General features: G+C 36.1%; 1 protein-coding gene across 1 annotated transcript; it reads left to right on the forward strand.

The window, feature by feature from the left end:
• The first annotated feature begins 7743 nt into the window (after positions 1 to 7743).
• On the forward strand, positions 7744 to 9013 carry ch25h (cholesterol 25-hydroxylase). Its single transcript, XM_007251145.4, has one exon. It carries the CDS (start codon positions 7906 to 7908, stop codon positions 8656 to 8658), a length of 753 nt encoding a protein of 250 aa, XP_007251207.1. The 5' UTR covers positions 7744 to 7905; the 3' UTR covers positions 8659 to 9013.
• Positions 9014 to 14662: the final 5649 nt, after the last annotated feature.

Raw genomic sequence — 14662 nt, forward strand, 5'->3', positions numbered from 1 at the left:
GCCATCAGCAGCCAGAGTCTGAGCGAGCACAATTGGACTTGCTGAAAAATGGTGAAAAATGCTTATAAGGGGTTTTGGGAGGGATTCACTACCAATTTAAGGATTTTCGTCTTCTTGCCTCTTGCATCTACAAGAATTGTGCCAATGTCCAAATACTCAAATACTTATATATATGAATATTACTGTAATATAGTTTAAAAAAACTGGAATTATTATCCTTAGAATCCTCACTATTTAAAGGATTTACATAATCTGGCCCAGGTTTCCTCCCTTAACAACTTAGTGTTATGGAAACTTCATGGAAGCATCAACTAACACTGATAATCTTTCTGATAGCAGCACACATTTCCTCTGCTGGGTTTCCTGACGCATTCTCTGATCTAGATTTACATGGAATACCTCAATGGACTGATGTGGAGACGGATGACGAATTGTATTTCTCTATCAAAGAATGTGCTGGCTCTCACCATGGGTTCCCTAATAATAATAATGTTTGAATAGGGAATATCTCTGTGCATTTGTGCAAATAAAGGTACTAAAAGGGTTTATAATAAAGAATCCAAACGTGATTCTATAAGAAACCCTTTTATGAAGGAGATATGTGAGTGTGAAGGACATATTTCTGAAATTTGACTTTATTTACAGAAATGGTTCATTATGACATTACTCATGACATTGCTCAAAAATGACTTTATAGCAGATTGATTTATAGGGTGCATAAGTTATAAAAAAGTTTAAATATGATTAATTATTTTGCTTTTAATTTCCTCTAATAAACAATCACTTGGTTCCTTTAAAAACCTTTCAATTAATTTCTTATCATTGCTGTACTGTCAAGTCCATATGTATTTAGAAATTAACAGTAACAGTTTTAGTACGTTTGCCTCTGGACACCCCCTCAGTACACCACTGTGGTTTAATTCAACAGGTTATATAACAATATTGCATCATATCTTCAGATGTCCCAAGTCTCCCGGAAGTTGTCTACCGCATATCAATAACGGTTCCCAGATGTCCGCAAGTCAGATAAAATCTCCCGGAATCTAGAACAAGATTTTTCCACCTCCTGGATGTGGTGCATTCAAGGAAAGGAGCATAATGCCTCCCATCAAAACTCATTTTACCTCAGACAACTCTAAAGTATATCCATGTCTGTTAAAGGTAAAAGACAATGAAAGTCTAGTCCGCTGTGCAATTTGTAATAGAGATTTTAGCATTGCCCACGAGGGATTAAATGATTGCAAAAGGCAATCATGAAGTATGTTTGTTGACATATTATGGATTATATAAGATAAGAAGTCTGTAGTTAATGATGTATTTGCTTTTTTTATGGGAACTCTCTTTTTATATGGTGCAACAAGGTGCTGATGCAAATGAAGGAGGCCATCATTAGGCTACACTGTTTACACAGTCAAGAAATGTTATGAGAGATTTGACCTCTATATCATCGCTGTCCGAAAAACAAGTATCTTCATTTTGTCAACAGACAAACTGTCCCTTACAATGTGCCAAAATTTCTTGATGAACGGACCAATAGAAACTTTTCAAAATGACCTGAAATAAACTGTTTTTACATTTACTTCCATTAAAAGTTTAGAAGTTTTTTCTCTCTCCTGTTAAGTTGCTGTTTTGAAGATACTTGTTTTTTTATTGGACAGCGACAATATTCAAATCACAGAAAAAAAAGCAGCAGGATAAAGTCTGAAGTGTATAGAGCTACAGTATACTGTACAGTCTACTGCTTAGGTGCTACCATTTGCTGCAAAGCTGAAATGATCCACTTCACAGTACGTTATTCTGTTACTAAAGCAAGCAAATAGCAAAAGTTCCTCTAGTAATATTAATACAACAAAATGTTGCAAATATGTTGCAAATATCATGGGCTGCATTATAGTGGGATATTTACAAATTATGAGATCATGTTTCCCAATTAGGTATTCTTTTTTTGCAAAAGCTTTGGGTGATATCCATGAGTTCCAGACTGATGTTTTCTGTACTGCATTTAGCAAGTCTGATTACCTCTTTGATAGGGGTAAGGCTTTCTTTTTACCAAAGACTGTGCTGGGTCAAACCAGGGGTTCCTAATAAAAAAATATGTCTTTCTAGTGAAAATCACTGTACTGAGTCATGTAAAATAGAATAGAATTTTATTTTATTTATGATCTCTACAGAAATCCTCAGCAGTGCCGGGAAATCCTTCATTGTATTAGGCAGGAAAGGCTCCCACTGCCTGTTTGGCACACAATGGTCAGACTGAGTGAAAGATAAACACTCAAAGTATTTAGGGAAAGTGAAATATTTTAATATACTATGTCAGACGTTTAATGGCACTACATGATAAGGCGAAATGACACATGATTATAAATATGGTTAAATTCTTTTGTATATATGTGAGTCATGCATCCTTTCATAGAAATCAAAAAGTATTCAGATGACCAGCACAGATTCCACTGACCGCCAAAGGCAGGGCAAAAAACACTTCCTGATGACTTTCTTTCCAGTCCCACCTACATGTGTTTCTGGTAATATTCTTTTTTACTATCAGAAAAAAAATGCTGCAAAAAATCTAAAGCTTGCTTTCCCCTAAAATATTATGGAAAAAATCAATTAATAACAAAAAATAGTATTATAATAATGCCTGATTTTACAAGACAGTTTGTGAAGGAGTGTGGGGAATTCCACCAATATTTCTGCACATGAGTGCTTCCAATGAATAACCATCACCTATTTACATTAGAAAACTAAAATGTGCTTCATTTAGAAATATATTTCTTCATTGACAAAGAAACTGCAAATCAAGGTTTTAACTCACAGTAGTAAAAATAAAGGTAGAAATGGTTGATATATTGTAATTCAATAATTAATAATGGATTCTGCATAATAATGTTTAATTATTCAATAAAGTTTAGATTAGATTCAACTTTTTTGTCATTGTGCAGTGTACAAGTACAGAGCCTATGAAATGCAGTTAGCATCCAACCAGAAGTGCAATATACAGTGTTATTTACATAAAGTGCATAGATATAAGTATTTTATTTATATAGTGTTTTATTCTTGATTGTGGTTTCCATCATCACCACTAGAAATAAATTGATATGTTCACTGCACCATTTCACAAAAAAAAACCACTGTGAATGATTTTGTTTATGATCAACTATTAAATTACACAAAATCACATATTTTTTTTAAATGGAAGGTGCAAAATTAGAAGATTAGACTTGTTTCAGTTTTCAGAAGAAAGCATCTTGTGTCTATTATATTTTAGAAATTCGATCCTTCTTTATGTGTGTTTTATTATTTTAAAATGCATTTAAAATCTTTAACATTGTTTACATTTTTAGTACAAAGGAAATTATATTTGAAACTGATGCAATGTGTGTGACAGCCACTGATAAAATGGCATCAAATCCTATGTCTCTGTCACATCTTACTGTGACTATGGCTCTTTAATCTAAATCAAAAGAAAAACATTAATAAGGAATGCCTAGTTTAGGAACAGTTGTGAGGATTTTTAAAGCTAAATTTACATAATAAAAAATAATTGTGGAATTGTGAAATCTGTCTTTCTGTCCGGTTTCCAAATCAGGAAATTACTCAGAAGGTCTGGGCTTTGATACTGGATGCACACAATGTTGAGGAAACCCCCTAGTAACCCCAACACACACACACATACACACACACTTTTAAGCTCCTGCTGACTCTTTTAATGGAAGCTATTTTATATTTAAAAACCATAAAAAGATTTCTGGATATTTTAAATCAGATTCAGCACACCCTCTCTTTGGTTACTCTTAGCTTTTAAACCTTGCTGTAAAAGCTGTGGAGCTAGCGGTTCGTCAGAGTTCTGGTCAGAAGTCGCATGATTTATAGCAATAGTAGCAGCTATTACTCAAAAAGACAACTCATCACAGGGCTTTAAAAACACAGCATTCTATTCCTGTATTTATTGAATCATCATCTAACATCTGCCAGGAAACAGAATGGTGTCATGGACATACCTGTCAAGTTTTAGATTTAAAAATAAGGGATATTTTCCTCTGTCCGCTTAAAGCCGTCCCACCAGCCCAACGAAGGTTCAGTATCCCTTACATTTTAAGACAGGTTTACAAAAAATCTAAAATAACCACAAGTGAACCACTTACACACTACAATTAGATTATCAGAATCTGAAATGTTGTGGACATTCCTACATATGTTATTCTTTTAATAGCCAAATTAAAAACCCTTTTCTATATATTTTTTAAAAAATTAAGATTTCATGTCTTTTTTGTAATAAATGCACTCTTTTATATGATATATTTTTATTTATTTAATGGATTTAAAATTGAACAAAGGGTGCACAAATTCTGCAAAATTACTGTTGGTGACCTAAAAATAGTATTATGAGCTTTTACTAAAAGGACATGGACCAGATATGTTTCATCAGTAAAAATTAGTCCTAAGGGGCCTGCACAATAAATTTTAATTAATACTTCTTCCTTTTGATCACTCCACCCCTGATTAGTTCAGTTAATTTCTGAAAGTCTTTTTAAGCAGCTATCAGAAAAATCTCATCACAGTTTACATGATTAGCCTACCGTTACATTTCTTTTAGAAAAATCGCTGAATATCCAGATATGTTTTAACATCAGCTGCTCCGACTAGCTGCCTGAACTCACAGCGATGGGGGGGCTTCCCCACGCTGACCCTCCTTTGCAAGCTGATTGGCTGTTTCTCCTGAAAGGCGGAACTTTCTCCTTGAATCGGCTCCACGATTGATTAAGAGACACAGAGCGGTCAGTGCCCTGTCTCCTGAATAATATATATTTTTTTATTTTAATAGAATACGGGAAATTTACGGGAAAATACTAATACGGGAGGACGGCGGGAAAGAGGAGTAAAATACGAATTCTACCAGTCAAGTCGTGAGGAGTGTGGTAAAGCCACTCTGCTGAAGTTCAGCATTATAAAGGAGTTTCAGTGAAGTTTCTCAAGCACCTTGGCTGGAGCAGTATTAGCATTAGCTGCTAACTGCAGCGCTAAGTCTTTCTCTGTTCAAAGTGTGGGACCCTAAATTAGGATATTAGGGATCAATATATGTTATATTACTCATATATTAGTACAATTTGGCCATATATGAACGAGTTTATTGAGTTCAGTTAAAACTCTGTCTGCTCTTCCTCAGCAAGGCCCAGTCTGTACCAGGCACGCTGGGAACCGAGGGGGAGACAGTTATGAATATGATAAGGACTGGCCATAGTTGCAGAAGCGCCCAGGAAAGCTCTTCATAACTGCTGAGTCATACCAGGTGTCTAAAGGTGGTGCTTAAAGCCCCCACCTTTGTTCACCCAAATACTGTATAAAAGTGTGTGTATTCCTCTGTGTTTTCAGAAGATCGGAGCTTCCTGACTGATAGAACAATAAAAAGATCAACTTAGAACTTCAGAATGACCCGACTTCTCCTTTCTTTAAAACTCGAGGCACTCGTCTGTTTTTATCTTCTTTCTTTTGAATTTAGAACTTTACATCGATGCATGACTAGATAATCTTTAAGAGTCTATTTTAAGCTAGCCCAAGGCTTCCCTTTAAGGGAGGCCAAGAGTCGTCAAATTACGAACGACAAAAGGTGAGTAGATCTGACTGTAGTCTGTGTGTTTACCGTGTTAAAACAAGCTACGTGGGAGCTAATCCGCTAGCTAATATTGCCTTGATAACCAGAAAACTCAGGGTACCTCAGTGTAGAGGTGTCGAGTGGCGTTTACTAGTGCTAAGCATTGCTTACCGCTGCTAATTCTGTTGTTAACCCGGGCTAGCGCTGCTGCTATCCTCGGCTAGTGCTGTTGCTAACTGCGCTGTTTAAATTTTTGGAAATTTAAGCTTACTGTAAATAAACTGAAGCGCTATACTTACCCAAATAAACCGTTTTCAAGAGAGAAATCTGTGTAAATGACTGTGCCTTATAATCTGGTGTGCCTACGGTGTGCCTTAGTCCATAAAATACTAAAAGGCAGTTTTTTAGACAGGGATAAAGCTTAGTATTGGGCTACACTGCAATTTAAATACAGATCTTGCATTAAAAGTAAAATATAGTTTAAGTCTGGAAAACCAACCCTAACACTAAATTGCATTTAGAAATATTTGTTTAATTTCAGTTGGGCTTTCTTGAGTCTTCCTTGAGGTAAACTTTAAACTGTGCATGTTGTGGTCTTATCTTAAATCACATTTTTGTAATAGGTTAAGGTTTACAATTACATACATCTCTTAAAGAAGCACACTTCACTTTAGGACAGGAGAGGTTAGGCTAATGTTACATTGTTAAGTTATTGTTACATATAACAAATATTGCACTTGTTCTATACATACAGTTTCTGTATATACATACTAAAAACTTCTCTTAGGTCAACAAAATGTGTTCAGACCTCCATTTGCTTTGTGCAGATAAATCAGTGTGATTTTGAACCAACTGTGACTTTATTTTAACTCATGAATACAAAAATAAACTAGCTAAGCGCTAAATAAAATATATTTTTACACTAAACTCTTTAGGTAAAGGAAACAGTTAAGAATGACGTAATGCCTGTTGGGTATTGCAGTTCAGAGAAACGTGATATGTTGGTTTTTAAAATGATGATACTGGGTCAGATGGGTGTCTGTTGTGGTTAGGATGCTGATGTCGGGCAGGCTATAAAGAGGCTTAAACTATAAAAGTTTTTTTTTGCAATACATTGTCACTGTACATGTTATAGGAGGCATTACTACAGTACAGTGTGTATCAATGATCATCCACATTCAATCCAGGAGTATAATAAATATAATATAAAATCTATATAAAATGTAATCTAATTAACGGATTTTATTACTTTTGGAAGCCTGTGATTAACATTATCATATTATATTTGGGAAATAAATACACATAAAATCTGTTAAAATTAGTTTATCTTACTTTGCTTCACTGACTCCAGTGCTGCCATGCCCTAATGTCTGGGTTGCTGTTTGTTTCCAGTGCAGTGGGTGGAGCTAAGCTGCTGTCTTATTGGGTTCTAAACTTTTTTTATTGGCTGGTTAATGGACTATTCTAATTGACAACAGATTTCAATTATTGTTATGTGACATAAAACATAGAAAAAAAGAAAATATATGATGTAAATAATAAAAGTTTTAACAAAATGATTGTCACATTTGAGCAATTAGGCGATTGTTTTATATGTGCCATATGTTTCATATAGCTGGAAAACATATGTCTGGAGGTATTACACTTTTAATATGGCAACAATAGAAGACAATAAGATAATAGAAGGTTTTAAGAGAGAACTACAGTAATGTTAAAAAGTATTATCTCAATTTAACTATAAATTGAAAATAAGTACAAAAACAAAACAACAGTTACTGTTAGATGCTCATTTAAATTATATATAAGCATAATTTCATCACTGTCGGACATACAGGACATCAATAAATTGAAATATCAGACATAAATGAGTTAATAATGGTGTCTGAGCTTCTCACCACATTTGTGGTTTTGTTTGAATGAAAGCACACAGTTCTTTTTACCTTCGTGACTACTGTAGTACAAATCAGGAACTGAGTGTGAGGCAGCATGCTTTGCTCTGCAAATAGTAAGAATAAAAACACTGGTTTAAGCAATGTCAAAGGCATATTGGATGGCGTATGTAATGGTATTTGTAAAGTGATTTCCTCTGAGGGTTAAATCTGCCTTTGAAGAAGGGAAAACAAGCTGCACTGGAAACTCCAGCAGGAAGGACCTTTTATGGCTTCCGAGCCACGAGAAAGAAAAGTAGTAGAAGGGGCGGTCCTTACACCTCACAGCTCTGTATAAAAGGGCCTCAGCCACCCGAGAGTTCATTCAAGCACCTGGCTCATAGAAAGCCTGCTTATCCAGCTTATACAGACAGACACATTGCAAAGATGCTTCAGCTGCAGAACATCTGGGACTGCATCCGACAGTACGAGACCCTGATGAGGTCTCCCTTTTTCCCTGCTCTGTTTTCTCTAACAGTGTACTTGATCTTCTGTCTGCCTTTCGTGGTGCTGGACCTGCTGTCCTCCAGGGTGGCCCTGGTGAGGAGATACAAGATCCAGCAGAAGAATGTGACTTTAAGCATGATGTGGAGCTGCTTGGCTCTTTCGCTCTACAACCATGCGGTTTACATCTTCCCCCTCAGCGTGCTGCACTGGTACTGGCGGCCTGTGGTTTACCCGCTGGAGGCTCCTGGTGTTCTGCAAGTGATCTGGGGGCTGGTGTCCTGCCTGCTGCTCTTCGACTTCCAGTACTTCATCTGGCACCTGCTGCACCACAAGGTGCCCTGGCTCTACCGCACCTTCCACAAGGTGCATCACAAGCACACGTCCACCTTCGCCCTCACCACGGAGTACTCTGGTGCTTGGGAGACGCTGTCACTGGGCCTTTTCGCTGCCATGAACCCCATGGTGCTGGGCTGCCACCCCATGACCGAGATGCTCTTCCACATTCTGAACATGTGGCTCTCGGTGGAGGACCACTGTGGATACAACCTGCCCTGGGCCACACACAGACTGGTGCCTTTTGGACTGTATGGGGGTGCTCCCCATCACGACCTTCACCATCAGAAGTTCAAGGCCAACTATGCGCCGTACTTCACACACTGGGACAAGCTTTTTGGCACCCTGCATGCTGAATAACCTCGAACAAGAAGACTATATAGATTGTGCCTGGACTGAATTATTCTTTTGCATCAAAAGAATCTATTGAGAGAGACTATTTCCTTTCATTTAATGAATCTTGATGTTTCTATTCAGTAACTACACCTCATTTTGGTGATCAGTGCATTTGTATTTACAATTATGTAACAATGAACTAATATAATTTAAAACACTATTTATTGTATGTTTGTGAACGTTTTATAATATCTCTGTTTTAATTTATACTGGTGTATATGAAGTTTATATATTTATATGAATGAACAGTTGTTGCTTGCGGTGTGAAGAAGACATGAAACTGAAATAAAACTGCAGAAAGCAGCAGTTTGAAATTTAAGATTTGTGTTTGTGTTTTGACTTGTTTAGCATCTTCAAGCAGGGAATGCAAACATACTCAGAAAGATAAGAGAACTATATTGCTCTTCAGTGATGTCTGAATCGCATTACATCATCATCTTAGAGGTGTAGAATAACGGACACAGTAGAAAAATACACTACAATTTGGATCCTGCTGGTTCATGTTCCAGCAGGCATGCTTGCACTTTAGTGTTTAAAGCAAATGATAACTTATTTCACCTCTGAATATTACATATACAAATACTGAATAACACTTTAATTTTAAACCAAAAACATAATATATACTACTACTAAGACAAATAAATGTCCTTTACACAGTAGGACACACAAACTGTTCTTCTCATTGTATATAATATAAAATATATAGTATATATATATATTTTATTCACAATCAAATTAAAGTACTGATTTTATAACATTATATAACACATTTTTCTTTAAAATGCTTTAGTCACTTTAAAAATATCCTATCTGTGAAGCCATAGTAAAGGTTTAGCATCTCTAGACATTTGCTTTCCAGACATATAAAAAAAGTAGCAAATATAGAGACTGACACGATTTACCTTCTCTAAATTCTCAAATGTGACTACAAAAATCTAATTTTAACTAATGATTGGTGCTAACACTAACATGCAATAGTTATTGGACAGTAAGTAATATTTAAGTGTCCCACTGAAGCATTTAATTTAATTTAAAAATGATTTCTGAAACATAGACTAGAATCTGAGATTTATCTAAATGTACATAGAATAACTCCTCACTGATAAAACCTCACTGTTGATTTTGGACATTTGTTTTTTAAGGCAAGTTTAGAAAATATGAATACATACTTATTAATAAAGACAAATTACCACATCTGGACACTCTCTCTCTGGGAGAATTGTTTATCACAGAGTCAGCTAAATTTATTGAAATCAAGTAGCTCAGGAGCACCACCTTTAGGTTATGAAAATAAATCTGATTTTAAAAAGGTTCAGTATGGAAATACAGTGTTCCTTAATATTGCACTAAGAAAGTAATGGCTAGAAGTAGCTACAAAACCAGCTTGAACTTCCCTCAGGAAGCTTTCTATTGTGGTGGATTCCACAACCACACTGTCAGCAAGAGCACAGCTTAATATTAACCTCAAAAAAGGAATTAGATACTATATGTTTTTTCCTAAAAGGCAACCACAGAGAAAGCAGATTCATTTCCTCACAAAGGAAAGTAAAAGTAGTGTTCAAAAATAGTCAGTCTTACAAAACCGGGAAATGAACTAAATGAGCTAATATAGTGCAAAAGTTAGAAACCAGCCTGGTTTGTTTCCTATCTTCTTAATTTTAATTCTTCCTAAAAAAATTTTTTTACGTATAAAAAGGCATGTTTGGCTAATAGAAAAATCTACTTGTGTCCAAAACCTGCGTTTAAAAAATGCCTAAAGGTACAGAGAAAAAGGGACCCTGGGTAGACCCCCCAAGAAGAGGAGAAAATCAAGCTTCTCTCTCACTTCAGATCTGAAAACATCCACAGGTGTTTCTCTCCATCCTCCTACTGTCAGAAAATTACACACAGCTGTGAGACTGAAAGGCCCAGCCAACATTCTCAGGTGGGGCTCACATGGTTGGAACGTGGGCTAGCTGGGTTCTAGGTAAGCATGGTGGGCTCTGAGTGGGTTTGTGCATATGTTTTTAGTGGGACTCAATGTGGCATCCCAAATCATTACAGCTTACCTTATTGTCACATAGGTTCCATCTAGGCAACCATTACTGTCCTTGTGCCATGGAACATACATGGAACATGTGGATTGGATGCCAGTTAGGCTACCCATCCAGGCCCCACGTGAACATCATATCTGGAAAGATGTGATGCAGGTTAAAAAGCTCTTACTGTAGAAATAAATAACATTTGATCAAATCAGATTGTTAAAGCTGCTGAACAATTGCTGGACTCAGCAATCCAGTATCCAGACCTCAACTTTACTCAATGTGTTTGGAACAACATGGATGGTGCAAAGTTTAAAATTTGAAAATGCTCAAGGAAATCTCTGCAAATTTCTGCAGAAACACTGAAAATGGGCCATGTGTCAGAACATGTTTATAAAGGTAAAATGAAATACCTTGTACTTAGTGACTGATTTATGTTTGTTAAATGATAAATATTACAGGAATGTGGAATATTATTCAGACGCTGTTAGATATAAAATAAACACTAGTCCACTAAGTCACTAGTCCACTAAATGCCCCATTGGTGTTGACCTACTTCAGTTTTGGAGTTCAGAAATGGGCGTTCTGAAAGTTTTGGAAACACATGCAGCATTTGATAATATGTGATTCATGCAGTAGTGCTGCCCAGGCTGAACTGGATCACAAGGCTGGAGGAAGCTTTGAGCTTAAAGCCTAACCACACTGAGGTCATGGTGCTCTTGGCACTAAAAGCCCAAAACACATGTCTATTTTTTAAAAAGATAAATATCGCCACCTGCTGGTTCTGAGAATAAGGGAAGGAGTGTTTATTGGAGTCAGAGTGCTCCAATAAACACTCCTTCCCTTATTCTCAGAACCAAGTGTGCTTGATCAGCATGACCAACTGGATGTAACACACACTTTACTTATCAAGAGCTGATTACCCAGCTAGATTACCAGCTTTTTAACCACAATGACCTTCAAAAACCAGTTTAGATCATCTGGAACAAGCTGGTCTTTAGATGGATTTTTTTAGCAGGATGATTTCAATGGTACAGTAACTGTAACTTTAAACCTTGAACAAAGTGCACTGATGTATAGAATAACTAATATCTGTAGAAACATGATGCCTAATATAGTTTAGATCATACAGAGGTGAGCCGAATAGAGGTTAGATCGGGCCCACAAAATCTAACCCGCACGTTCTGCCCGAGCCCGACCCAACCCGAACCATAAACTGGCTGTTTTTGGGCTGTTTGAATGAGCGAAATATGATCAGAATTATGTTAATTAACACTGTAACATAGAAGCATATAACTTTTATTTAATTAAAATTTATTTTAAGAACAGCTACACACAGTGCTGCAAGTCAAACACAGAGAGAGAGATTTGCGTGTTCTTGTGTATGAGCAGTTTTCGTTATTTGGTTCGTTTTCGTTAACAATAATAATTGGTTACTTAGCAACATTGTGATTATCACACCAGAGCTTTATTTAAAAAATAAAATATAATTAAAAAACAGATGCCTATATCTCAGACTATTTTCTGGAGCCTGAGCCGGCCCATGGAATGGGCCTCGGTCGAGCCTTGGGTCAGGTCGGGTTCAGGCAGACAATCTAAGCTCTAGAGCAGAAACAACAGCAACTCTTTTTAATAAATAATTGATTGGTACTAAGAACATGCCTGAGGCCTACTGAAATTGGCAGCACTGTGAGGATATGACCATTAAAGGTGGCTAATAGGCTGATTCTAAACATGGTTCCTCACTCCTATGCTCTGAAAAACACTGCTTGCTTAAAGATAATATAATATATCCATATAATTACATTCATACAACAACATATGAAAAAGTATTTCACTTATGATGGTACGTAACTTATCTTTACCCTCAGTTACTAAGTGTGAGTGATTAATTTACAGCTTTCTTATGTTTAGGACCATATTTTGTTCATGTGAAACCGATTTGTGTCAATAAGAATTCCTACACACTTTTTAGTGTGTAAAACAGCGTATGTACTCCTGACAGTCTTGCCCAAAGCTTATAATGCATACAGTATATGGCTACTGATTCTCAGTCTAAATCATTTGAATTTTTTTTTTTTAAATTATCACTTGCTCTGATCTGATCTAAAGTTCCAGAACCAAAGCTGCACATGTGACCTGATGGTACAAAAAGTGTTAAAATAAAAGAAACAATATAGTGTATAAAAATGACCACTGGGTTGTGAGTTCAATACCCACCTGTCACTGATTAGCCTGTGAGCAAGGCCCTTAAACCTCATTGTTTCAGGAACGCTGTAACAAAGCTGACCCTGCGCTCAGATCCTGGCATTCTTAGATGGGATTAGCAAAGAGACTCATTTTATGATGTGCAAGAAAGAAAGGCACTGAAGCTAAATATCATCTGGTGCAAAAATGACATCTTGTAATAGTAATGAAATATTAACATTGTTAATTTTGATTCCAAACAAGTCTTATGCTTGTAATCACATGTACACTTTTAAATGTGTGTCTGCTACAATGGTTCCTTTCTCTGGGTTTGTAACTGAAATGTGCCAGAGATACAACACAATGCACCTTCCCTGGTTCACACACATATTTTTGCAGGCTATCTACTACAGGTATAATGATTACAGAATGCAAGATCTATAATGTTTTATTGTTTAATTGAAGCTAGTTAAAGCTATCAGTAAAACATCACAGGGCCTTTTGTTGGTACAAACCATGCAATTAAAAGAAGAAAAAAGCTCATGGTTATCTTCTGCTTGTTATAAACATAGGTTAGACACACAACCTTATAAACCATCTGTGACAGGATTTAGGGACCGAGTCCAGCACAAGAGTCTAATGCTAATTTACCTGATCAAACATACAGACTAAACCTGCCAAGGGGTTAGTTATAAAACAACAGAGCAATAAACCACAAAACTGCAGAAATCCAGACATTCAGGACAGGATTTCCACACTCTTTCTCTTGAATGTGAAATTGTTTGCTTGTCACACACATGTGCTTGAGCATAGGGTATAATTATAGGGTATTAAATGTTTTATCACAAAGGGCAAATTCGAAAGAAAGCAAAAAGACGTAATAAGTGTCAGACCCAAGAATAGTCAAAACCCATGAGATCAAGACAAGAAGGCAAAAGCAACAGCAAATCGGCTAAGCAAAATAGTGACGACAAGCTCGAAACTCAGATTCGAAGACTGCTTCGAAGTCTGTATAATAACAAAAAAAGTCCCATGACTGTCCCAAAACAGGATTTGTTAGTATTAAAAAATTCTATCTCTGATCTCTGAACTGTTTGTTGCGTCACACTTTAAATGAGACGCAAAGCACTGCAAATGTTTTTTTTTAATACATTGCTGTATTAACTATTGCTCATAATTTGTGAAATGAAAGAATCTTAAAAAGACCTAGGTCTGCTGTTTGAGATAATAAAAAAATAAAAAAATAAATAAAGGGCCTGGTTGCCCACCAGATGTCACTGTGGTGGATGATTTAAAGGTCTCACAAGATTAAATTTTTTCCGAATCAATTGTTTTTTTTATTTGATCACCCAAAAGTCTCACTTTTTTCAAAAGCTTCAGGCAAAGGCAAAAACGGTAAACAGCAAAATGGTCCAAAAGAGGATGAACAAGACAAGGAATATACACTTTGTACACTGACTGAACCACATGTTATGCTTAGCATATGGAGTGAATGTTGTGCCAAAAGTTTTTACGCACAAAAATAAAACAATTAAGAATCAAAAGGGAAAAGTGTATGTTGCAAATTAAAAAGAGGAAAAATATATAGCAAATAATAATATTTATAATAATATATAATATTAAATATACTTGGTTACTTTATTGTTCTATGCAATTATTTTAAAAGTATTTTCAAAGTATTTTCAAAGGCTTTTCTGTGGATTTTGCTGCTAAAGTGTTTTGCTTCTGGAATCTCTCATTTGCTTCTGCTTCAGTTTTTT

The sequence above is a fragment of the Astyanax mexicanus genome, chromosome 15, assembly GCF_023375975.1.
Source record: "Astyanax mexicanus isolate ESR-SI-001 chromosome 15, AstMex3_surface, whole genome shotgun sequence".
NCBI classification, from domain to species: domain Eukaryota; kingdom Metazoa; phylum Chordata; class Actinopteri; order Characiformes; family Acestrorhamphidae; genus Astyanax; species Astyanax mexicanus.

Coding starts and splice junctions, on each gene's coding strand:
- ch25h (XM_007251145.4), top strand. CDS start 7,906: ATGCTTCAGCTGCAGAACATCTGGGACTGCATCCGACAGTACGAGACC.